At 43.7% G+C, this 26,466-nt stretch overlaps 1 protein-coding gene across 2 annotated transcripts in view; it reads right to left on the bottom strand.

Annotated features, from left to right (window-relative positions):
* The window catches only part of vars2 (valyl-tRNA synthetase 2, mitochondrial), a 41,181-nt gene continuing 14,715 nt past the window's right edge, over window positions 1–26,466 (bottom strand). Inside the window, exons 9-30 of one of the 2 annotated variants that reach the window (XM_042012242.1) lie at window positions 24,516–24,635; window positions 23,379–23,487; window positions 23,205–23,293; window positions 22,258–22,348; window positions 22,056–22,183; window positions 17,233–17,336; window positions 11,375–11,456; window positions 11,171–11,247; window positions 10,945–11,032; window positions 10,657–10,750; window positions 9,631–9,701; window positions 9,418–9,543; window positions 9,208–9,312; window positions 5,591–5,659; window positions 5,431–5,509; window positions 4,498–4,628; window positions 4,007–4,159; window positions 3,294–3,545; window positions 1,837–1,948; window positions 1,528–1,730; window positions 697–846; window positions 1–540 (exon numbers count right to left, since the gene is read on the bottom strand). In XM_042012242.1, the coding sequence (XP_041868176.1) occupies window positions 463–540; window positions 697–846; window positions 1,528–1,730; window positions 1,837–1,948; window positions 3,294–3,545; window positions 4,007–4,159; window positions 4,498–4,628; window positions 5,431–5,509; window positions 5,591–5,659; window positions 9,208–9,312; window positions 9,418–9,543; window positions 9,631–9,701; window positions 10,657–10,750; window positions 10,945–11,032; window positions 11,171–11,247; window positions 11,375–11,456; window positions 17,233–17,336; window positions 22,056–22,183; window positions 22,258–22,348; window positions 23,205–23,293; window positions 23,379–23,487; window positions 24,516–24,635 (2,511 nt within the window). In that variant the 3' untranslated portion in view covers window positions 1–462. The remainder of the gene's footprint in view (window positions 541–696; window positions 847–1,527; window positions 1,731–1,836; window positions 1,949–3,293; window positions 3,546–4,006; window positions 4,160–4,497; window positions 4,629–5,430; window positions 5,510–5,590; window positions 5,660–9,207; window positions 9,313–9,417; window positions 9,544–9,630; window positions 9,702–10,656; window positions 10,751–10,944; window positions 11,033–11,170; window positions 11,248–11,374; window positions 11,457–17,232; window positions 17,337–22,055; window positions 22,184–22,257; window positions 22,349–23,204; window positions 23,294–23,378; window positions 23,488–24,515; window positions 24,636–26,466) is intronic. The other variant, XM_042012244.1, reaches the window with a different exon arrangement.

Below are 26,466 nucleotides of genomic sequence, written 5' to 3'. Positions count from 1 at the left end.
TCAAGACTAAACTTATCTTTTATTCATCGTACACACACACTATATACACATGTTCACACAAACTGATTTTAGTTAAAAATAAAAGTCCAACAATTGCTTCTGTATGTCATCAGTTTTAATTATATTTGAATTAAACGCATTTCTCCTGTTTTTTTTTGTCAAACAACGTTGTAGCATGTTTATTATTTTACAGTTTCAGTCCACATCTCAACACGGACTCCTGGTCAGACAGGTCTACATCCTCTCTTCAAACATTCAGGGAGGACTGGAGGAGATTTTTCATAATGTGTGATTGTTGTGATAAAAAGTCTTCCGGGGATCAGCAGTAACAGATAATCGGGGCGTCATGTGGACATCTTTCCTCACCAGGAGGTGAGCTCCAGTCACGGTCTCAGCGCAGACGTCTCTGACTAGAGCAACGTGATAAATGATGAAACGCTTGATGAGTTGTGACATCTGTAGTTATCCTGTTGTCTCCGTCTCCTGCAGCAACTTCATCTGGTCTTCAGTTGTCTTCAGTTCCTGCTTTAAAGCTGAAACCTGAACACAGAAGATCTACATTATTAAATATAATGACAACATGAGCAGGCATACGCTACAGACTCAATCAGCTGATCTCCACCCAGCAGGGCTTCAATAGTCTGTTTTTTGACTGTCCAGTCTGTCTCAGATGCTGACAGCAGGTCCAGCGCTCACCTTGCTGTCCATCTGCTGCCTGACATGTGCAGGAGCCTTCATCAGGAAGTCAGGAGAATGGAGTCTTTGAAGGATTTCATCCAGCTTCCGGAGAAGTTTGTCTCGGCGCTGAGACAGCTGCAGGATCTGTCTGTCAACGTCCACTCCACCCTGAAAGAGGCCATCAGCACAAATGTTTGGCATTGCCAGCAATCATCTCATTTTGATCCAAATCATCTGCAGATTCATTCATCCTTCCATTTTCTATACCCACTGAATCCAGTCCAGGGTCAGAGGGGAGCTGCAGCTGTTCAGGTAGGGACTGGTCTCCTCCAGCCAATCGGTACCCAGAGGGGCCCATTCAAGGACAGAAGAGCCACAGGTCTGGGCTGTGGCTCTATCAGCTTGTTCGGGTTTATTCTCTGTTAATCGTTTAGTTTTCCAGATTGTTTACCATGTTTTTATTGTGGACTATTTTCTCCTGAGGTTGAGGGTGGGGAGTTCAGCTGTAGGTTCGTACCTTCTGTGTTTGGGTTCATTTTTCTACCTAGTTTGGGATGTTTGAAAGTTATGTTGGCCTTGGTTCTCCAAGAAGCTTTGGTGTGTTTTTACTCGATCATGTTAACATGTCATGAGTCGTGACCTGCTGAGATCAGAGCCCACTGCTGCATGATCAGGATAAAACATGTGGCAAGTGGAATTTATTTGGAATTACTTCACAAATGAAAGAAAATACAGGAATGTTAAAGTTGGAAAGTGTGTGTGTTTGTTTCAAGCATGAAGCTTTATCAGAAGTAATGTCACAGACCACCACACCAACCTCTGACCCAAATCAGTCCAGCTGGTACACACCTGAACATGAAGATGGAGCTGACATGTGTGGTCCACCACACCAACAAGGCTTCCTTCAGGTGGAGGACTGGAGCAGCTGGACAGGATAGTGGCCCCTCCATCAGGACAATAGACCTGGAGGCTGGAGATCCGGCTTAAAGTCCAGACAGCTGAGCCGAAGTGGAGGAGGACCTGGGCCTGGCTGGGTGAACACACTGCCCACACTGAAAGCAACATCCAGGAAGGAGGGAAATGTCCATGTTTCTGTCGGGTTTCTTTCATGGAAGCAGCTGTGAGGTGGATTCTCAGATTCTGCTTTTGATTACTTACTGACAGGTTTCTCTTTGGTTAGACCACGCTGGGCTCTGAGTGAACGGGCCACCCGGATCACCTCCTGGACCAGAAGGAAATCCTTTTCCTCCTCTGGGAAATGCCAGTGTTCCTGTCAGGATGGAGAGGTCAAACATAAACAGAAAATATTTAGAGGAACATCAGCAGACCAGGGGCCTCATTTATAAAACTGAGTGTAGCAAAGCACACTACAGGTGGTGTATGTGGGGATAAAAAAGAAATATGGTGCACGAAAACTTAAAGAGTGTGTACGCACGTCTAACACCTGTTTCCGTTTAGAAGTCAGAATCAGCTCTAAAGTGGGTCGACACCGCAAACCAAGTCCCAGAATCTAATATTCATCCACATTTCTTGTGATCTTGTTTTCAAAGTGATAAACTCGAGCGTGGAAGATTATTAAAGGTGTCTTTTTTCATACTTTGTTAAATTCTAAAACTGGTGATGTTACACTCATATTAAGTTAAATCATCTCACTAAGACTCTGCTTGTATCTTTCACACCCAGTTCTAGATGGAAACTTGTTTCAGGACCGATTCACACACACCGCAATCTATGGCATAGATGAGTATACCTATGGCAACACAGTTAACATGAGAAGCTTCAGACGATGATCCAGCGAAACAATCTGCCAGTGCAGAAAGATCATTACACTTGGTAAGATTTCCTGAAACAAGAAAACATTTCTAGACTTTACACAAGTGAGAAAGATTGTAAAACAAATGCTGAAGCTCCCATTCATCCATGTCCTTTATTAAATAAAATCCATCCAAACTATCCGGTCCATGCTTCCTTCAGTGTTTGTCTCACTCTGAAGCACTTTATGTGCCTTGAAAAGTGCTACATAAATCTTAATATTATTGATTTCATTTATGGTAAATGCTTTGTCAACAAACAAACAAACAAACAAACAAAACCCAATTAATAGAAGTTCATGAATCCAGAAGATTTGTCTTACTTAGTTTCTCTTGTTTTAAGATCTTTTCTATCAAAGTGGCAGATTATGTTACTGGATTATAGTCTGAATCTTGTCAAATGTTTTTTTCCTGATATCAACACAGTGTACAGGGCAGCAGACATCTGCAAACAAAGGCAAAACCATCTGCAGGGTAAGAACATATATTCTGGACAGCGGAGGTCAAACTACTGAATAGACTGAGTACAAGCAACCAGGCAGCAGAGCATCAGTCCGGATGAGGAGGACAGGAAGTCCACCACCATCCCTTCTCGGGTTCTTGTATGAGGACGTCATAAGAAGGTCACCTGATCCTCAGCAGGCGTTAAAATTCACTAAATCCAGCCTCAGATCAACAGCATGACTTATCACACTGACTAAAAATGAAGTAACACAATCTGCATGACAAACTGGGACCATCAGCTGCTGGTGATGATTCTTCATGTCCTGGTATGTAAACCTGTTAGATCGGGTCTACTCTCACCAGTTTGGAGGACTGGGGATATGGCTGTAGACACAGGCTGGTCTGAGCCATAGGTCCGGCTCTGAAGGGTTCAAGTCGCTGCCAAAGCTCCTCGGTGATGAAGGGCATGAAGGGGGACAGCAGCGCCAGGGACAGAGACACACAGTGGTAGAGGACGGTTGTGACCACCTGCTGCCTGGAGCCGCTGAGCTCCGAGTTAGACTGGACCACCAGCTCTTCATCCTGCTTTGCCATGACAGGCTTCACACACTCCTACAGAAACACACACACACACACACACACACACACACACACACACACACACACACACACACACACACACACACACACACACACATATGGGTATCATTTCATTCTAGTCCAGGTTCCAAATTTAATCTGATGTGCAGGTAAATAACAGCATAATAACCTTTAAATAATGAAAACTTCACATTTTTCCCTTTGTTGAAGTACAAAGAAGTACATTACGTTAGTACTGTCGCTTATAAACTTTTTTATCTGTGTGTATTCATTTCTTTCCTCAGGGAGGGAGTATTTTTTGGACCCTCTGGTGGGCCAGTTTTGGGCTCTGGGCTCCATGTTTGACAACCCTGATCTAATAAAAACTGAAGGTGACTCAGATATGATCAGTTCTGACTGCAAACAGAGACCCGTTTCCATGGCAACATCATACAAACGCATAATTTCTGACAGGTGAAGGTTCTAGGTCTTACCAGGTAGATGTCACAGAGGCTGTGGACCCAGAAGGAGTAAAGGGCAGATGTGACATTGTGTAGATCGTAAGCTTCAAAGGCGTGTTCACACTGAACCACGGTGCTGTAGAGTCGGGAGCAGATCCACCGCTCCATGCTGCTCAGTGGGCTCGTCTGAAACACCAGGAAACACAAATCTACCAGCAGATCTACAGCTCCATCCCCCTCATTGCTTCACTATTCAGGTCTGATACGTTATAAACCTCCAGCTACAATTCTAATGTTCTGATCTGAGCTTTCTATCACAGTGTCACCCAGTAAGTCCTGTTTTACCCATTTATAATCCCAGCTAATGAAAAGGAGCCCAGCAGAGGAAAAAAAGCTAAACTGCCAGTCGGGTCGTTTTCCAGATAGATCTGCAGCTGCATCAAATGGTCATCAACCATGGACACAGAAACAACACTCTGCTCTGCCCCAAATATTTAATTCACAACAGCAGTACAACCACACACCTCTTCCAGGGTTCCCAGTGGGGCTGTGTTTTCACCCAGAACTCCCAGAGTGAACCTCAGCGTCTGCCACATCTTATTACAGAAGTGTCTGCAGCTCAGGACCTGAGAAATGGACAGACTGATGTCTTCTCCTGAGGAAGAGACAGAAACAGAGTTCATCACACAGCAAGAGAGCAGAGTTCAGAGAGGAAATGTGGACCAGGACCACCCGGATCCCTCAGCCCACCGCTGTCACCACCACCCGGATCCCTCAGCCCACCGCTGCAAGTATAAGCTACAGTAAAATAAACAATTTCCAGACTTTCCCTTCCTTTAATGGGGTATAGAACCTGGAAAACAACCTGATCTGATAAGGGAAGAAATCTAAAAAGATAACAAAAAAGTTTCAACATCTTGTTGCATAATTTTGGACAACCTTAAACTTAATCTTCCTGGTCAGAGTCTGTCAGCATGGAAAGTGGTTTTCTTTTGAAAAAAGCTCAACCTTGGTCTCATCGGACCAGAACATGTTTTAACAACATGGTTTTGGGTTAACTCTGGACCTGTCCAGGTGTACTCTACCTGTACCCTGATGAAAGCTGGGATCTGCAGCCCCCTGGACGGACTGACAGACAGACTTTAACGTGTTCCATAGTAGATCCAACGATGTGGAGATGTTTCTGGACCTTGTCCTGACAGATACAAGCTATCTGTGAGTAGTTCTCTCACCCCTAACAGATCAGTTGGTTTTCCAGGTTAAAGGTGACATTAACTGTGGTGAAAGTTTGGAAATGATGTATTTTAACAGGAGTGTGAAGACTTTCATAGCCACTGGATTTGAAACTGCACATTGCCATGTTTCCTGTAGAACTGCTTCACATTCAGTCACTGTGACATGATTCTTTCACCTCAGAAAACATGATCTGGACTGATAAGACAGAGCGAGCCACTCACCCTGCATCCTGTGGGAGCACAGGGCGAATCTCAGGGCATCGGTCCCACACTGAGGGATTCCTTTGGGGAAGTCTTTTCTCTGTGGGGAAGCAGACAGGGCAGACAGATAAGAAATCATGAAAGCTCTCAGCCAGTGGAGCTGAAGTGAAAAGGACAGGACCTGCGCTTCCATGGAAACCAGCTGCTCCCTAGGGTCCAGGTTTCCCCCCTTCACTTTCTCCTGAAGCCTCTGTAGACAGAAACACACATTCAGGATCTCAGACAATTCTTTTACAGATGAAAATGACTTGGTGTGTCCTTGTTTAAATATAATGCCTTCAGGTACCACAGTAACTGACATGTCTGTATCCACAACATCCAGATCAGTCTCACTCATGTCAAACTTCAGTGCTAAGCATAAATCTGAACATTAAACTGATGAGTCACCGAATGCTAACTGCTTCAATTATAATTCAACCCTAACTCCACAAAAGTCGGGACGCTGTGTAAAATGTTAATAAAAACAGAATCCAATGATTCATAAATCTCATCAACATTGTCTGGATGGGAGCAGATGTTGCTCTAAAGCCTCCATGTACTTTTCAGCATTGATGGAGCTTCACAGATGTGGAAGCTGCCCACGCCATAGGCACTAATGCAGCCCCATCCCATCAGAGATGCAGCTTTTCACCTGTCCACTGATAACAAGCTGGATGCTCCCTCTCCTCTTTAGTCTGCAGGACACGCCGTCCATGCTTTCCACAAACTAGTTCATATCTTCATCCAGGTTTCCACTTTGCCTCAGACCATTTTAAATGAGCTTTGGTCCAGAGAAGACGGAAGAAGCTGGTTCTGGATCCTGTTCACATCTGGCTTCTTCTCTGCATGATGGAGCTTTAACCTGCATTTGTGGGTTTCAGGGTGAACTGTGTTCACAGACAGTGGTTTCTGGAAGTCTTCCTGAGTCCATGCAGTGGTTTCCAGTAGAGAATCATGTCTGCTTTTAATGCAGACGATCACCAGCATCCAGCCTTGTCCCATGCATACAGAGATTCCTCCTGATTCTCTGAATCATTTGATCATATTGTGCACTGTAGATGGTGGGATCTTCAAAGTCTTTACAATTTAATATTGAGGAACATTTTTCTGAAATTGTTCCACAATTTTTTGACCCAGTTTGTCTCAGATTGGTGAACCTCTGTCCATCTTTCCATCTAAGAGACTCTGCCTCTCTGAAATGCTCTTTATACCGTCATGTTACTGACCTGCTGCCAATGAACCTAATTAGGTGTCAAATGCTGCAGTTGTTTTTATGTGTACCACTTACTTTTCCATCCTGTCCTTTTTCCCACAGACAGATGTTAGAAGAAGAGGGGATGCTACACCATACCGAACGTCACCCTGGAACTACTTTTTACACCGTGCCGAACGTCACCCTGGAACTACTTTTTACACCGTGCAGAACGTCACCCTGGAACTACTTTTTACACCGTGCCGAACGTCACCCTGGAACTACTTTTTACACCGTGCAGAACATCACCCTGGAACTACTTTTTACACCGTGCCGAACGTCACCCTGGAACTACTTTTTACACCGTGCAGAACATCACCCTGGAACTACTTTTTACACCCTGCCGAACATCACCCTGGAACTACTTTTTCCAATATACCGAACGTCACCCTGGAACTACTTTTTACACCATACCGAACATCACCCTGGAACTACTTTTTACACCGTGCCGAACGTCACCCTGAAACTACTTTTTACACCGTGCCGAACCTCACCCTGGAACTACTTTTTACACCGTGCCGAACACCAACCTGGAACTACTTTTTACACCATGCTGAACACCACCCTGGAACTACTTTTTACACCATGCTGAACATCACCCTGGAACTACTTTTTACACCATGCCGAACATCACCCTGGAACTACTTTTTACACCGTGCCGAACCTCACCCTGGAACTACTTTTTACACCGTGCTGAACATCACCCTGGAACTACCTTTTACACCGTGCCGAACATCACCCTGGAACTACTTTTTACACCATGCTGAACATCACCCTGGAACTACTTTTTACACCGTGCCGAACATCACCCTGGAACTACTTTTTACACCTTGCAGAACGTCACCCGGGAACTACTTTTTACACCGTGCTGAACGTCACCCTGGAACTACTTTTTACACCGTGCTGAACCCCACCCTGGAACTACTTTTTACACCATGCTAAACATCACCCTGGAACTACTTTTTACACCATGCTAAACATCACCCTGGAACTACTTTTTACACCGTGCTGAACATCACCCTGTAACTACTTTTTACACCTTGCAGAACGTCACCCGGGAACTACTTTTTACACCGTGCTGAACATCACCCTGGAACTACTTTTTACACCGTGCTGAACATCACCCTGGAACTACTTTTTACACCGTGCTGAACATCACCCTGGAACTACTTTTTACACCTTGCAGAACGTCACCCGGGAACTACTTTTTACACCGTGCCGAACCTCACCCTGGAACTACTTTTTACACCGTGCTGAACATCACCCTGGAACTACCTTTTACACCGTGCCGAACATCACCCTGGAACTACTTTTTACACCATGCTGAACATCACCCTGGAACTACTTTTTACACCGTGCCGAACATCACCCTGGAACTACTTTTTACACCTTGCAGAACGTCACCCGGGAACTACTTTTTACACCGTGCTGAACGTCACCCTGGAACTACTTTTTACACCGTGCTGAACCCCACCCTGGAACTACTTTTTACACCATGCTAAACATCACCCTGGAACTACTTTTTACACCATGCTAAACATCACCCTGGAACTACTTTTTACACCGTGCTGAACATCACCCTGTAACTACTTTTTACACCTTGCAGAACGTCACCCGGGAACTACTTTTTACACCGTGCTGAACATCACCCTGGAACTACTTTTTACACCGTGCTGAACATCACCCTGGAACTACTTTTTACACCGTGCTGAACATCACCCTGGAACTACTTTTTACACCTTGCAGAACGTCACCCTGGAACTACTTTTTACACCGTGCTGAACATCACCCTGGAACTACTTTTTACACCATGCTAAACATCACCCTGGAACTACTTTTTACACCGTGCTGAACATCACCCTGGAACTACTTTTTACACCTTGCAGAACGTCACCCGGGAACTACTTTTTACACCGTGCTGAACGTCACCCTGGAACTACTTTTTACACCATGCTAAACATCACCCTGGAACTACTTTTTACACCGTGCTGAACATCACCCTGGAACTACTTTTTACACCTTGCAGAACGTCACCCTGGAACTACTTTTTACACCGTGCTGAACGTCACCCTGGAACTACTTTTTACACCGTGCTGAACGTCACCCTGGAACTACTTTTTACACCATGCTGAACATCATCCTGGAACTACTTTTTACACCGTGCCGAACATCATCCTGGAACTACTTTTTCCAGACGTGTTGCTGCATCAGATTCACCATCAGCTCATATTTTCCATTAAATGGTAAAATGTCTCAGTTTCATCATCTGATATGTTGTTTATGTTCTACTGGGAATAAAATGTGGGTTGATGAGACTTAGAAATCATTGACTTGGGTTTTTATTTACATTTTACATAGAGGCTAATCTTTTTTCACTCAATATATTGCAGTTTATAAACAGATGTCCTGAATGAAGGAGAGTTTAGCTTGTCTGATTAATGACGTCATGAGACTGAATTAATTCAACTTTAGTAGCAGCCATGTTTCTGCTGGTCTGTTTTACTCACCTGGGGAGACACTCCGTGGATAACATCTAACGGATCAATGACGTTTCCCAGAGATTTACTCATTTTTCTGCCATATTTATCTCTCACTAAAGAGTGAAACAGAACCTATGAATAAGGACAAAAAGAAGTCATCAGGCTGACACTGAGATTCATCATCACATTGTGGATTAATTTTGGTTTGGATAGTTTGTTATTGTAGAAACAAACAACCTGTTTAAAGGGCAGCTGTCCAGTAAGCTCGGTCCCCAACATCACCATCCTAGCAACCCAGAAGAAGATAAGGTCGCTGCCCGTCTCCAGGATGGAGTTTGGGTAGAAACGCTTCAGGTCAGAGGTCTAGAGGAAGTGTGAGAGAGGTATGTGACAGGCGAGACAAATATTTTTTATAAATTCTGTTTATTTCCTATCCAGGATGAGCACTACCTGTTCTGGCCAGCCGAGCATGGCAAAAGGAAACAGCCCCGACGAGAACCACGTGTCCAACACGTCAGGGTCTGATGCAGGAAAACACAAAGAGCTGAGGGTGAGATCAGACCTCAGCTCCATTAGTTTATGTTTCTACTGCTGTCACAGAGAAAACCAGGAGGAAGACAGTGGTTGGGGTCTGCTGAGGGGTCATGGATCTGCTGGTCTGAGCAGAGGAAACCAGGAGAAGTCACCTGGTCCAGACATACCAGGTGATCTCCAGCAACAGTTTCTAGGCTGTTCTAGGCTAGACTAGCTAAGCCTTGACTACGATAGGATAGAATACAGACCAGAATAGAATATATATTCATCCATTCATCCATTCCTGGAACCGTTAATTCCAAATATATACATATCCTCCTGAGACCCAACAATTCATTTTTGTCCTCTGTGAAGGACATGAGTCTCAGACCTCTAAGTCAAGCATTGTTTATAGTATGTATGTGATTAATACTTTTCCTTTAAGAAAACATCTTGAACTCTCTTCTGATGCCCCTGTTGTGGGGGTGTGGCCAACACAGCACATGCAGTGTCTTTTCAAAATGAAGGGAATTTCAATTTTCATGTTTTTCATGTTTCTTCGTTTACTGTCTTAATCTTGTTAAGTGGTCATTAAATGAAAGGATGTTTTTAAAAATCCATACAAATAATAATACACTATTATAACTGCCCCATAACAATGTGTATTAAGCAAAACATAATAAACATTGTTTTTGAAAAAAAATGTTGCAACATGTTTCTTGTGACCACAATACTGGAATTGTCATAAAAAGATTAAAAAAGAAAAACTTTTTTTCTCCCGGGTCTCAGGAGGAGGAGGTTGCTGTCCTGCAGCTGATGGTACTGGATGACAGTCACGAGTCTGGAGCCAGAATAGAGAACATCAGTGAATCTGAGGCTAAATCAAACCAAGTCCAGCCTGTAGCAGGCATAACTGTGGGACAGCAGTAATAGTGATGACCCAGCTGACAGTAGAAGAATTACCCTGTGTCAACCTGATGTCCTCCAGATTCACGTCATACTTAACAGCAGCTCTCTGACGGGCCTCGTCCTCACTGTGTCCCCACACCCACTGCTCCTGATACACAAACAGAAACTTTAACCCGGGTCTGGAACACACTGATCAGGCATACAATATGGGCATGTATGAACGAGTTAACCCATTAATCCATCAATAAACTGGCTTTAGATGGGTGGAGGGCTGTGAATAAGCCTGGCCAATCAAACCCAGAGTTTACACACACACACACACACACACAGTGTAACAATGACCTCTGGTTTGTCTGCAGAGTGACGCAGCTGTACTTGGTAAGCAGGGATCTGATGACCCCACCAGAGCTGCCTGGATATACACCAATCACTGTGAAGCAGAGAGCAAACAGACGCTCTGTTCAAACAACAGCTCATTTATCATCACATCCCATCAGGGATGACACCTCCCCCACCTCCCAATCGCTCCTCCTGACACCACATCATAAACAGCAGCTGTTTCTTCTACCTGATGTTGGACAGCCAGTTTTTCCATGTCTTGGTGAAGTGGTGAGGGATGATCTCTAGCTGTCCTTCCTCCACAGCCTGATGAGGAACAGCAAGTCAGATGTATGTTAAACAGATGTTTTATGAAAGATGAAGGCTCTTATGCATCGAGGGTTTCTTCTCCGTGACCATGTACGTCACAAAGTTAAAACTCAGCCAGACGTACCTGTATGGCTCTTTTAGCCATCCCATCACAGCGGACAAACCACTGCTTCTTCAGAAGAGGTTCGATTACATCCCCTGAGCGACTGAGAACAAGACAGGGAACAAAGACATTACACATAAGAACATATCACATATACGAGGTCATGTTTGAGAGACAGAGGCTGATGGTGAAGCGGCTTTTAATGCATCCTGACCAGAATCCGCATTAAAGACCACCGGACCAGACCCTCAGAGCTGAGGATCAACAGGACTGCCTGGACCAGTGACTCATGACCAGCAGCCTCATTTATCAACCTGAGCATAGCAAAGAAACTTCAGGCGGCATCTGCTGCGCACCTCTACTTTCAGATTTATCAAAGCGTGCACACGCACGTCCTCCACCTGTTTACGTTTATAAATCAGAATCAACTCTAAAGCAGCACAGGTGAGGGAAGCCTTGCCCCGCCCACATGGTGGCTATAAAAGGTCAGGTGGACGCCTGGAATAAATATTCATCACATCATTTCCATGATGACTCGGGAGGGAAAAAGAGGGAAAAAGAGGAATTTTTCAGGGTGTGAGAGACAGAGATCCTGATGGGCAACGTTGGAAAAGTTAAAAATGTGTAACTGGTGGACACGGCGTGGACGTTACTGGTGTCAGAAAGACAGAATAGTGGCAGCAGGTGGAGACGCTGTCATCACAGCGTCAGAAGAGAAGAAACGCCAGAGGCATCGGAACGTACGGATGGATATCTCAGTCGGTAGAACATCCGTCATGCGGGAAACTCCACTTCAGTTCCCAGAGCGGTGAATCGAGACGCTGTCATCACAGGGAAGAAACACCAGAGGCATTGGAACATCTGTCTGCCATGCAGGAGATCAAAGTTCAAATCCCACAGGGGTGAATCGTTTTGGAGAAAAGCTGCTAGATTACAGTAATGATGGCGGTAATGTAGTCATTTCTTTTAATTTATAAAATAAATATGTACTGATAATCTGAGATTGGTAGCAGTTTATTTAGTGTTAAATAATATTTCTTTCTAGTTGCTGGGTGCTCCAACTGGGTGGGCGGTGCTCCAGCTGGGTGGGCGGTGCATTTCTAAAGATGGCGTAGGAACAAAAACCGGTGTACGCCAAATACAGTCAACTTCTAGGATTTATTAAAACCAAACTTGGCGGGAAAATGTTCCCACCTGCAAACTCTGACCCAGGTGTATGCACAAAATCTGGAAAAACGGGAAACGGTCCAGAATAAAATCAAGGAAATGATGTGAAATGTTAGACATTTGTACACAATCCACTATTACCTTTCACACCACATGTTAGATATTAAAGCTGTTTGTAGACATGAATAAACACACATTCCATATTAATCCTCCTAAGAGCCACGCTCAGGAAAACCAGGTTTTCCAGGAAAAAGGGAGATGATATTAATAAGAAACTCAACCACTAAAACATCTTCTGTCATTGTGAAACAGAACTTCATGTTATAAAATCCATCCAGATAAATAAGGAGCCAGTCTGCTGCCAGCATGTAGCAGCCAGTGTGGAAAGTAGCTTTGGTCCTTCATTCCAGCAGAGCGGGACCAGACTGGAGGCTGGAGGTCTAGAAGTGATAAAAGGGATAATGCCCAAGGAGGTGTACATTATCATAAATTTATGGACGATGCAGAGGCGTCGTGGAGTACGGTTGCTTCCGCGAAGTCCATTAATTTATGATAATGGACACCTCGAAAGACATTATCCCGCTTATACCATGGTCACTTACCAAAGAAATAAATATTAAATTATTATTACGTTAATATTGTTTTTTACAGTTAAAATCATAAGTTTTTCACAAGAAGTGGCTGAGTGGACTATTTCGTTGTGAAGCGTTGCCACGGTAACCGGCTCTGACACAGAAACTGCAGCTCATCGGTCAGATGTTGTATTAGACCTGATCAGTCGAGGGAAGGGAGATGATTGAATAATATCAACAAGAAAGTCTATCCTAAATCGTTGTTATAATGTTATCCACCATTCACTCTGATCTTTAAATGTGATACTGGCATGTCCATAGTGGCGGAGTGGCGGGTGAAGGACGGAGATTTAACGTCTGTGGACCCTGACCGCTGCTGGCTTAACGTATGTGGACCCTGACCGTTGCTGGTTTAACGTTTGTGGACCCTGACCACTGCTGGTTTAACGTTTGTGGACTCTGACCGCTGCTGGTTTAACGTATGTGGTCTCTGACCGCTGCTGGTTTAACATTTGTGGACCCTGACCACTGCTGGTTTAACGTTTGTGGACTCTTACCTTTGCTGGTTTAACGCTTGTGGACCCTGACCACTGCTGGTTTAACGTTTGTGGACTCTGACCGCTGCTGGTTTAACGTATGTGGACTCTGACCGCTGCTGGTTTAATGTTTGTGGACCCTGACCGCTGCTGGTTTAACGTTAGTGGACTCTGACCGCTGCTGGTTTAACGTTTGTGGACTCTGACCGCTGCTGGTTTAACGTTTGTGGACCCTGACCGTTGCTGGTTTAACGTTTGTGGACCCTGACCGTTGCTAGTTTAACGTTTGTGGACTCTGACCGTTGCTGGTTTAATGTTTGTGGACCCTGATCGTTGCTGGTTTAATGTTTGTGGACCCTGACCGCTGCTGGTTTAACGTTTGTGGACTCTGACCGCTGCTGGTTTAACGTTTGTGGACCCTGACCGTTGCTGGTTTAACGTTTGTGGACCCTGACCATTGCTGGTTTAACGTTTGTGGACTCTGACCGTTGCTGGTTTAATGTTTGTGGACCCTGACCGTTGCTGGTTTAATGTTTGTGGACCCTGACCGCTGCTGGTTTAACGTCTGTGGACTCTGACCGCTGCTGGTTTAACGTTTGTGGACTCTGACCGCTGCTGGTTTAACGTTTATGGACTCTGACCGCTGCTGGTTTAACGTTTGTGGACTCTGACCGCTGCTGGTTTAACGTTTGTGGACTCTGACCGCTGCTGGTTTAACGTTTGTGGACCCTGACCGCTGCTGGTTTAACGTTTGTGGACTCTGACAGTTGCTGGTTTAACGTTTGTGGACTCTGACAGCTGCTGGTTTAACGTCTGTGGACTCTGACTGCTGCTGGTTTAACGTTTGTGGACCCTGACCGCTGCTGGTTTAACGTTTGTGGACTCTGACTGCTGCTGGTTTAACGTTTGTGGACCCTGACCGCTGCTGGTTTAATGTTTGTGGACCCTGACCGTTGCTGGTTTAACGTTTGTGGACTCTGACCGCTGCTGGTTTAACGTTTGTGGACTCTGACCGCTGCTGGTTTAACGTCTGTGGACTCTGACCGCTGCTGGTTTAACGTTTGTGGACTCTGACCGTTGCTGGTTTAAAGTTTGTGGACTCTGACCGCTGCTGGTTTAACGTTTGTGGACTCTGACCGTTGCTGGTTTAACGTTTGTAGACTCTGACCGCTGCTGGTTTAACGTTTGTGGACTCTGACCGCTGCTGGTTGGGACGTTGCAGGACGACAAAATGTTGCTCCGATCTCGTCTCTCCTGGACTGACGGAGTCCAATAAGCCTTCACCTGCTTTCACAGCGATGCGTCACAGACATGATCTGGTGCGTTTGCAGCCCGGTGTCTGAGTTTCTGTTGTCACGGTTACCAACTGGCGTTTAGTCAGCGCATCAATTTACAACAATATGTCTATTTCACCGGAACTTCTTTCGTAGGTGTCCATTATCACTTTGTAATGGACAGCCTCCAGCCAATCGGAATCGAGTATTTACCCACACCATGGTGTAATCAACGCTAATGAAACACACAAGAGGAGGATTTCCTTTTATTTATTTATTCTTACACAATGCTTTTAAGTGTTGTCCCAATTTCTGTCTAGATGGTCTTTATTTCCCACAGCCCCTCGTCCGCCTGGTTAATCGGTCTGTCAGCTGACGTCGCATTCTGGATAGCTGCAGTGCATTGTGGGTACCTTTGCAGTGAGACTGTGTTGTGCAGTCCTGCGGTGGAAATGTGAACAGATCCTGCACCCAGACATTCCTGAACTGTTCGTGAGCTTTCAGAGATTTGTAGTTTCTGAACTGTTCATACGTGTAAGTTAGGTCATGTGTCTGACACAGACCGATAGCGGCGATTGTGTCCCTCTGCACTGCCCACCTATCTGGAGCCCCGCCCACCCAACTGGAGCCCCCGCCCACCCAGCAGGAGCACCGCCCACCCAGTTGGAGCACCCAGCAACTAGAAAGAAATACTAGAAATATTATTTAACACTAAATAAACTGCTACCAGTCTCAGATTATCGGTACATATTTATTTTATAAATTAAAACAAATGACTACATTACCGCCATCATTGCTGTAATCTAGCAGCTTTTCTCCAAAACGATTCACCCCTGTGGGATTTGAACTTTGATCTCCTGCATGGCAGACGGATGTTCCGATGCCTCTGGTGTTTCTTCCCTGTGATGACAGCGTCTCCACCTGCTGCCACTATTCTGTCTTTCTGACACCAGTAACGTCCACACCGTGTCCACCAGCTACACATTTTTAACTTTTCCAACGTTGCCCATCAGGATCTCTGTCTCTCACACCCTGAAAAATTCCACTTCTTCCCTCTTTTTCCCTCCCGAGTCATCATGGAAATGATGTGATGAATATTTACTCCAGGCGTCCACCTGACCTTTTATAGCCACCATGTGGGCGGGGCAAGGCGTCCCTCACCTGTGCTGCTTTAGAGTTGATTCTGGTTTATAAACGTAAACAGGTGGAGGACGTGCGTGTGCACGCTTTGATAAATCTGGAAGTAGAAGTGCAGCATTTCCTTTTTGAACCGCAGACGCCGCCTGAAGTCTGCTTTGCTACGCTCAGTTTGATAAATGAGGCTCCTGAACTTTGCCACATGATCGTATCATGCCAGGGTGATCACATACCCCTGAAGGAAAACATCTCTTTCCTCTCACACATGAACAGTATAACAAGCTAGAACATCATGTAAACTATTTTATTAACCCTAATACCTGGTAATTAAATTTCCAGTACGTAGAATTACTAACATCTACTGCTAAAGTTGGGTATAGCATGGTTGTGAATGGACGGTGTCCGTCAGTGGCCAAAATTCTTCCAGACAAACATGTTTATTTTTGAGTGGAACTTGTGGTCTGAGGTGCAGCGATGACTGAACTACATGTAACAACGTCAGTATTGTGTACATGTGGACTGTCATCTCGTACGGTCCTTTTAGGGCATTGCTTATTCCAAACGGTGCCCTAGCTCCTATTAAACAAAGCAAAACTTTTACAACTTCAGTGTTGTTTGTCCATTCAGAGACACCGTAGTAAAAATGGTGGCACAAATATGGCAGCTGCCATGTATGTGGACCCACAGCAAGAAGTTATAAATGGGTCATTCTAAGAGAATTAAAACATGACACTGTTTTTAGTACAGTGATTCGATACCAATAGAAACAATGATGATATATTTTTTTTGTCATTGACCTTTGATTTTGTTACAAACTTCACCATTAAATACACTAAATTGTTACTGCTGATCTTGATCCAAAGGATGCTGTGATCAACAGAGCTTCAGTCTTAGACTAAACTCTTCATCCATCTGTCTTTAATTTCTAATACAACAAGGAAACATGGGTCTTTTTCTAAGAGTCCTGCAATTTACAAAATATGTGATGAGATAAGAGTCAGTCAAAGAGACATTATCCTTCGAGAGGTGGTTCTGGAGACATGATCAGATCACGTGACATGTTCACATCACTGTAAAATGAAACCAGGTGACCAGGGACTGCTGTCTGCTTCAATGAAAAGTTCAGATCATGTTCAGAAAGAAACCTGTCATTGCATCCACACATACAGAAGTTAGATGTGTCATTTCATTACCTGCAGATGGGTAAAGTCATAGCGTGACTGTTCTTTCCTCTGAACAGCTTCTTCTCAACCAGAGCGTCCACAACGAGCCGTCTAGCATCAAAACGCTTCACACCCTGTCAGGAGAAACAAAACGTTTCACTTCCTGTCAGGAAAAACAAAACATTTCACATCCTGTCAGGAGAAACAAAACGTTTCACTTCCTGTCAGGAGAAACAAAACGTTTCACATCCTGTCAGGAGAAAGAAAACGTTTCACTTCCTGTCAGGAGAAACAAAACGTTTCACTTCCTGTCAGGAAAAACAAAACGTTTCACATCCTGTCAGGAGAAACAAAACGTTTCACTTCCTGTCAGGAGACACAAAACGTTTCACTTCCTGTCAGGAAAAACAAAACGTTTCACATCCTGTCAGGAGAAACAAAATGTTTCACTTCCTGTCAGGAAAAACAAAACGTTTCACTTCCTGTCAGGAGAAACAAAACGCTTCACATCTTGTCAGGAGAAACAAAACGTTTCACATCCTGTCAGGAGAAACAAAACGTTTCACTTCCTGTCAGGAAAAACAAAACGTTTCACATCCTGTCAGGAGAAACAAAACGTTTCACTTCCTGTCAGGAAAAACAAAACGTTTCACATCCTGTCAGGAGAAACAAAACGTTTCACTTCCTGTCAGGAGAAACAAAACGTTTCACTTCCTGTCAGGAAAAACAAAACGTTTCACATCCTGTCAGGAGAAAGAAAACGTTTCACTTCCTGTCAGGAGAAACAAAACGTTTCACTTCCTGTCAGGAAAAACAAAACGTTTCACTTCCTGTCAGGAGAAACAAAACGTTTCACTTCCTGTCAGGAAAAACAAAACGTTTCACTTCCTGTCAGGACAAACAAAACGTTTCACTTCCTGTCAGGAAAAACAAAACGTTTCACATCCTGTCAGGAGAAACAAAATGTTTCACTTCCTGTCAGGAAAAACAAAACGTTTCACTTCCTGTCAGGAGAAACAAAACGCTTCACATCCTGTCAGGAGAAACAAAACGTTTCACATCCTGTCAGGAGAAACAAAACGTTTCACATCCTGCCAGGAGAAACAAAACGTTTCACTTCCTGTCAGGAAAAACAAAACGTTTCACTTCCTGTCAGGAGAAACAAAACGTTTCACTTCCTGTCAGGAGAAACAAAACGTTTCACTTCCTGTCAGGAGAAACAAAACGTTTCACATCCTGTCAGGAGAAACAAAACGTTTCACTTCCTGTCAGGAGAAACAAAACGTTTCACTTCCTGTCAGGAAAAACAAAACGTTTCACTTCCTGTCAGGAGAAACAAAACGTTTCACTTCCTGTCAGGAGAAACAAAACGTTTCACATCCTGTCAGGAGAAACAAAACGTTTCACTTCCTGTCAGGAGAAACAAAACGTTTCACATCCTGTCAGGAGAAACAAAACGTTTCACATCCTGTCAGGAGAAACAAAACGTTTCACTTCCTGTCAGGAGAAACAAAACGTTTCACTTCCTGTCAGGAGAAACAAAACGTTTCACATCCTGTCAGGAGAAACAAAACGTTTCACATCCTGTCAGGAAAAACAAAACGTTTCACATCCTGTCAGGAGAAACAAAACGTTTCACTTCCTGTCAGGAGAAACAAAACGCTTCACATCCTGTCAGGAGAAACAAAACGTTTCACTTCCTGTCAGGAGAAACAAAACGTTTCACTTCCTGTCAGGAGAAACAAAACGTTTCACTTCCTGTCAGGACAAACAAAACGTTTCACATCCTGGCAGGAAAAACAAAATGTTTCACTTCCTGTCAGGAGAAACAAAACGTTTCACTTCCTGTCAGGAGAAACAAAACGTTTCACTTCCTGTCAGGAGAAACAAAACGTTTCACTTCCTGTCAGGAAAAACAAAACGTTTCACTTCCTGTCAGGAGAAACAAAACGTTTCACTTCCTGTCAGGAGAAACAAAACGTTTCACTTCCTGTCAGGAGAAACAAAACGTTTCACTTCCTGTCAGGAGAAACAAAACGTTTCACATCCTGTCAGGAGAAACAAAACGTTTCACTTCCTGTCAGGAGAAACAAAACGTTTCACATCCTGTCAGGAGAAACAAAACGTTTCACTTCCTGTCAGGAGAAACAAAACGTTTCACTTCCTGTCAGGAGAAACAAAACGTTTCACTTCCTGTCAGGAGAAACAAAACGTTTCACATCCTGTCAGGAGAAACAAAACGTTTCACATCCTGTCAGGAAAAACAAAACGTTTCACTTCCTGTCAGGAGAAACAAAACGTTTCACATCCTGTCAGGAGAAACAAAACGTTTCACATCCTGTCAGGAAAAACAAAACGTTTCACTTCCTGTCAGGAGAAACAAAACGTTTCACTTCCTGTCAGGAGAAACAAAACGCTTCACATCCTGTCAGGAGAAACAAAACGTTTCACTTCCTGTCAGGAGAAACAAAACGTTTCACTTCCTGTCAGGAGAAACAAAACGTTTCACTTCCTGTCAGGAGAAACAAAACGTTTCACATCCTGGCAGGAAAAACAAAATGTTTCACTTCCTGTCAGGAGAAACAAAACGTTTCACATCCTGTCAGGAGAAACAAAACGTTTCACTTCCTGTCAGGAAAAACAAAACGTTTCACTTCCTGTCAGGAGAAACAAAACGTTTCACTTCCTGTCAGGAAAAACAAAACGTTTCACTTCCTGTCAGGAGAAACAAAACGTTTCACTTCCTGTCAGGAGAAACAAAACGTTTCACATCCTGGCAGGAAAAACAAAATGTTTCACTTCCTGTCAGGAGAAACAAAACGTTTCACATCCTGTCAGGAGAAACAAAACGTTTCACTTCCTGTCAGGAAAAACAAAACGTTTCACTTCCTGTCAGGAGAAACAAAACGTTTCACTTCCTGTCAGGAAAAACAAAACGTTTCACATCCTGTCAGGAGAAACAAAACGTTTCACTTCCTGTCAGGAAAAACAAAACGTTTCACTTCCTGTCAGGAGAAACAAAACGTTTCACTTCCTGTCAGGAGAAACAAAACGTTTCACTTCCTGTCAGGAAAAACAAAACGTTTCACTTCCTGTCAGGAGACACAAAACGTTTCACTTCCTGTCAGGAAAAACAAAACGTTTCACTTCCTGTCAGGAGAAACAAACTGGAACTGAAGTTCAGGCTGGACTTTAATCCTTGATGTACATGTGGTGTATTTGGTGAGGTAACTTTGGCTGTGATTGTTACCTAGCCATGAAATTTGGGAAAGAATTGTTTAGACATTAAAAAAATCTGAAGTTTCATCATGTTTTGCTTTTATTTTGAAGTTAAAATATTTTTCCTCAAATTTAGCTGCTTTATTCCTTTCATCTGGTTTCCCTCTGGACAACAACCAGCTTTATGATACAAACCACAAAAAATGAAGGATTTTCTAAAGTTCTGTCAAATATCAGGATTTCATGCCACTGGAAAAGAAAAGCTAATAAAGATGGAAACTTGTTGTGATAAGTAGTGCTGCCGGCATCGAACTGGCTGTTTGGGGGAGCATCACTGACAACATGATTGGCACCAGCTTCCCTTACAGAGCAGAAATGCCTCTTCAAAGTGTGTGTTTTCACACACGGGTATTATTTTACATGCTCGGTATTTACCGTACGTGTGCTCCATGCTCAGGTCTGTTTTCACCTGCGCACATTCTGGAACTAAATAAAAGCCTAATTTGTCAAACACTAATATAACATTCAGTCTAACATTACACCAGGTTCTGTATCACTAACACTGACAATGAACCAGCTTTTGGCTTTATCAGCTCACAGCAGGGGGATCTAGAAAACCTGATGAGATGGTGGGGGGTGTGCAGGGCCACAGACTGGAAGAAGGTAGTTCGTAAATTAGCTCATAATATAAAGAAGGCCTATATTTAGAAAATATTTAATAATTACAACTAAAGTGGGAAAAAAGCAAAGAGTGAGTGATCCACAATATGATGGTCCTGTGTTTTCTGGCTTTAGTCACTACTGCCACCCCCCACACACACACCGCAAATCCCAGTTTAACCCCGTTCATGAATAAATGTGTGTGTGCATGTTTGATCCGTTTTACTGATTCATGTCTCTGCAGTTGACAGATCATGTTCAATAAAGGATACACCCAGAAGCAGGAAAAAAGGCATTTTGCACACACACAAAAAGCCATGAAACGGTTGCGTTGCAGGGGGACGTAAGGCTACAGGACTCCTGTACTGGCTGCATCCTGTCGGCTCAGCCTTGCTTGACTGGTTGCATGGTTTAACAGCAGGGCCGACTCAGTTTCATGCCCTCGTCTACTTAAATAAATCCTGTCTCCCTTTTTTAAGAGCTCTGTTTACAGTTTGATCCAAGTCCTCATTTTCCCACCTTTCCCAGAACTGAAGTAAGTTAATCCATCAGTCTCATTATTCAGCATCCATTTGGTCCTGAGACGGACAACTGGGACGTTCTGTGATGATCTTTTCACCATTTCTTTTTCCAGGGTCCGCTTTTAAAGTTAAAAGTTTATGTTCTGACATGTATGACTGCTGACATCTGAAGTTACCTCCACATTGTTTTATGCACTCCAGTGCTTTATAATCTTTCATAAATACAAATAAAAAGGGGTTAAATCAAAGTTTTCTGTATTTCATAAAGAATTTCTACTCTTTTTAAGGCCCTTGCACGTCTTTTCAGCACCACAGAGGACTTTACACTTCAAGTCTCAGCCTCTTGTTTTCTTGTTTTCGTCTTCTATATTTTAGTCTACATCCTTTTCTTCGTTTATGTTTCTGATTCTGCAGAAGGCATGCTGTGTTTCTATGGTAACAGTGTCCATGTACCTCCAACCACTGTCCACAGGATGGCGTCATGATCCCATCTCCTCCAATCACAGTGAGGCGTGGCAGAGTGTGTCTCTGGGACAGCAGGAAGTCGGTGTGGTCATGAGCAGGAGTCACCTTCACTGCTCCTAGAGAAGACCGGGAGGACAGCACTGAAGACCAGGAGGCTCAGAGATGAAGAACATCCACACTGATGACGTACCGGTTCCCAGCTGCATGTCCACCAGAGTGTCGGTGATGATGGGGAGGAGTCTGTTGCTGAAAGGATGCCGACAACTCTTCCCATGAAAGGCCTGGAACGAAGAGCACGGTGAAAACATCATTTCTGCTCATCTCAGAAGGTTTTCCTCAGACTGGGTGGATCATAACATGACACACAAACTTTTTTCAAATCCATAAATAGACATTTTACAACACTTTCAATTGTTTCTAAACTTTTTCAGCCCATTAAAACTTTAGCTTTTTATCATGTTTTAGATTTAATTTCTCAATCTGCAGCTAATAAAGCCTAAATAAACTTTTTATTAAAAATCAAACCCTGAAATTCAGCTTCGAGGCTGTAAGATGAACATGTTGACTTATGGATCCAGTCTGCTCCGGTGGTGTTTCCTTCACCATCATTAATCCTGCCGCCATGAAAGTACAGAAACCAAGAAGCAGCCTCGCCTCTGCTCAAGCCTCGAACAAGGTGTAAATAAAGACAAGTAAAAATAAAAATATATCTTTCTCCAAAAATCTCAGGTTGCTCCTAATGCTTCATTCACTTTAAACAGCTTGATAATGTACTTTTACTTTTTGTCCCAAAACAAGGGGAATTTTTCATCATTCAGAGGTCATCATGCTGTTATTTTCCTGGTCCAACCTGCTGGAGGTCAGAATGTGGAAACTTTAATACTCCTGGTTTAACATCTCTGTCTGTGGGAATCTGAAGCTGCATTTGATGGTTTAGAAACAAAAGAAGGACGTTTACATGCATCTGAAGTCACCAGAGGGATTTCAGTCAGCGAAGCTGGATGGAGACGGAAGTCGATGTATAAAGTCTGATCTGGACGTTTCTTCTCACTGATCCTTAAATTACCATTAGTATCTGATTTCCTACATCCATGTTAATTCAGCGTTTTCCAAACTGACCCTCTTCCAAGAGCTCACCTGATATCGAGGATCGTCAGGATGGACAGCTACAGCCACGTCTCCCAGCATGGTCTCAGGACGGGTGGTGGACACCGCCACCTCACCGTCTACGACATACCGAGAAGGAAAATCAGGAAATAACCTTAAACAGAACAATTCCAAAATGAGAAATGTTTCTGAACAGGAATGTACCTTGGCCTTCCACAGGGTATGCAAAGGTGAGCATCGTTCCAAACTCCACCTTCTGCTCATAACCTGGAACAGACAGCATGGTCTGCCCACTCAGCTCCTTCGAATCCACCTAATCACACATCCACAACTTTAAAATCAGGATTTATATTTCTATAGAATGGCTCTGCATTCACTTGGAAAAACAAAAGACAGCTCTCAGTCGTTCTCTCACACACAGGAAGCAAAACAAAAGAATAATCCACAGGTCAGTGATACAGCTCCTCCTCTTCCTCCTCTCCAAGGAGACGCTGAGGACATGCAGAGAACTTTAGCTAGAAAAAATGGGCTTCTTATGTCATTAATTCTGATTTTTTTTTAAATTTACCAAGTGAATGCAGAACATTTCTGTATATTTCTGTCATTTCATAAAAGACAACATTTTTGTCCAGAACTGTAGAAATGATATGATATGTGGCTTCATCTGATGAATCATAACACTTCCTGTCAGACATCAGACTTCACAGTAAGAGGCTGTCTCTGGATTTCATAAGCTTTTTCTAAAAACCCCTCGTCTGAACCACGGTCAAAGACGAACCAGCCTCAGGTGTCACGGTGAGGCAGACGTGAGGACCCAACAGCAGGAGGTAGACAAGTTTATTAGAAATGAACCAAAAAAAAACCTCAGGGCGCACATGACCGGGGAACACAACAAGGGCCGGACCGGGACAGCTGAAACCAAGGGTAGAAATACACTGAGGTGAACTAACAAGCAAACAAGCTAATTAAACCAGGTGTACAAGCGAAGTGGAAGCATAAAGCACAGAGTCCACAAGGGGAAAAGTCAACAAAATAAAACAGGACAACAGAACTAAACATGGCAGGAGTACAAAACCTGACATGAAAAACCCACATATGTGCCATCAGGCTTAACACGCTGGAAGCAGATCGCTGGTCAGGGATCAAATTTAGGCTTTTTTATTTAATTAGGATTTTTTCCCAAGATAAAGGAAACTTCAGGGTCAACAACTCACAGTTGACTCTGTCCAAACATCTCAGATGTCATCGGTTATTCACCTACTGAATAACCGATGACATAACTGAATAACCGAAGTTTTTCCCCATAAGTGTGTTTGAGAAGAAGTGTCGGCTGTATCTCACCTCGATGTCGGAGATGGCCGACTGAAGAGCACAGCTCCAGTTGACCAAACGCTCTGAACGATAAATCAAACCAGAGTCACACAGCCTGACAAAAGCTGCCGTCACGGCTCTGCTGAAACCCTGAAACCAGAAAGCAAGAGGAGAAGGGCTGAGCCGTATTTAGTTGGGTTGTAGTTTCCTCCCATGTGTTTCTTTTATCAGGGCTTCTAGGCGTTTGGCTGAATTTCCCGGTTATGACGTCCATTCTTTGGTCAACTAATTCTACAAGTGGGAGCATCTCCTCTGTTTTCCAGTTCGGTTTTCTTTTTGATTCCATGCTGGTGGACTGTGGTAGAAACAGAGCAGGTAGATTAGCTGCACACCAGTTTCAAGTTAGCCGCCTGATTAATGAATTGGAAAAGAAAAGAAAGGCAAATTTAATTGAGCACATTTAAGCAACTGGGCAGTTCAAAGTGCTTCAAACGAAACCTAAAAGCAGCAAACGCAACACAGAACGACTACATACAGTCAGAAAAGTTACACTGGGAATAAAATTGTACAATTTTAATTGTAAATTTACAAATTGTAAAATTTTTTCAAATTTTTTAAAGTGAGAGGGAGACACTTTGTCACATCTGTGGATTCATGCAGTGCAGGAATTTTTAATCAGAACAGTGTTGTTAGGAGGCCGTATTTATCAAACTACTTAGCAACTCTACGTAGTTTGATTGTCTGATCTCAACACAGTGAAGATCTTTAGGAAGAATTAGCCAGACCTTCTTGTCCGACATCAGTGCCTGACCTCACTTCTCTAAACACATTTCTAACCTTCCCGGAAAAGTTTGAGCTGTTACAGCTGCGAGTTGACTTCATACTCAACCCCAGAAAAAAGTTCATTTAAAGGCAGACGTACCAATAGTTTTGTTAATAAAGCGTGTTTTATTCTATTCCCCAGCACAGATGTTTATTAACGTGTGGTGGAGGAATTAAACCCAGAGATTCGTTTTCTAGTTGCTAAGTCACTTCAAAGGCAATAAAAAGAAAAGTCATTGAAAGTTTCCTGGTCAGTTTACAGATTTCTCCAGTTTCCAAAACCTGAAGATGGTCTGCACACATGGAGCCTTCTGGACCAGGTCATACAGCTGTGGTTATTATGCAATCACATCATTAAATTTGCAGATGACACAACCGTCACAGGGCTCATGTCTGGAGGAGACGAGACAGCATACAGGATTGTGAGACTATCAAAGTGGTGTGTGGTAAACAATCAGACCCTCAACACCACCAAAACACAGGAAATGATGTTGGACTTCAGGAAGAAGTGCGACGAACCACCTCTGCATCAACGGTGAGGTTGTGGAAAGAGTGCAGTCCTACAAACGCCTTGGAGTCCATATATGTGAGGATCTCTCCTGGTCACTAAACATCGCTGCCATCACCAAAAGAGCACAGCAAGGCTCTATTTTCTCCGGCTGCTCAGAAGGAACAGTGTGTAGGTGGTGAGAGCACCCTGACATCTCAGTGTGGTATGCAGGCTGTTCAGCTGCAGACAAAAAGGTGCTTCTGAGAGTCACCAAGGGGCTGCCCCCCCTCCCGGAAAACCTTCACGCTACCTCAGCAGAGCGTTGAACACCATGAAACACCCTCCCACCCCCGAACTGTTGCCCTCTGGCGACGCTGCAGAGCTGCCAGAGCACGGACGTCTCTGTTCAGAGACAGTTTGCATCCACCTGCCATCAGCCTACTGAACAAAAACCACAGATTCATCACCCCTCGCACTTATTACAACATGCTGCCCACTTAAACACTAGTCACTTTTACGCTGTTTTTATCTTCTTTTTAGAGATTTTAATGTAAAATTTATTATATGTCTTGTGTCTTTGCCTCGGTGTGTTTTGATGTATTCGGAGTGCCGAGCGTTACACTACTATGTGTAATCACAATAAAGGCTTTGAATCAAATGTTTCTAAAA

The sequence above is a fragment of the Melanotaenia boesemani genome, chromosome 17 (assembly GCF_017639745.1).
Source record: "Melanotaenia boesemani isolate fMelBoe1 chromosome 17, fMelBoe1.pri, whole genome shotgun sequence".
NCBI lineage: Eukaryota > Metazoa > Chordata > Actinopteri > Atheriniformes > Melanotaeniidae > Melanotaenia > Melanotaenia boesemani.
This window is presented reverse-complemented; position numbering and strand designations above follow the sequence as displayed.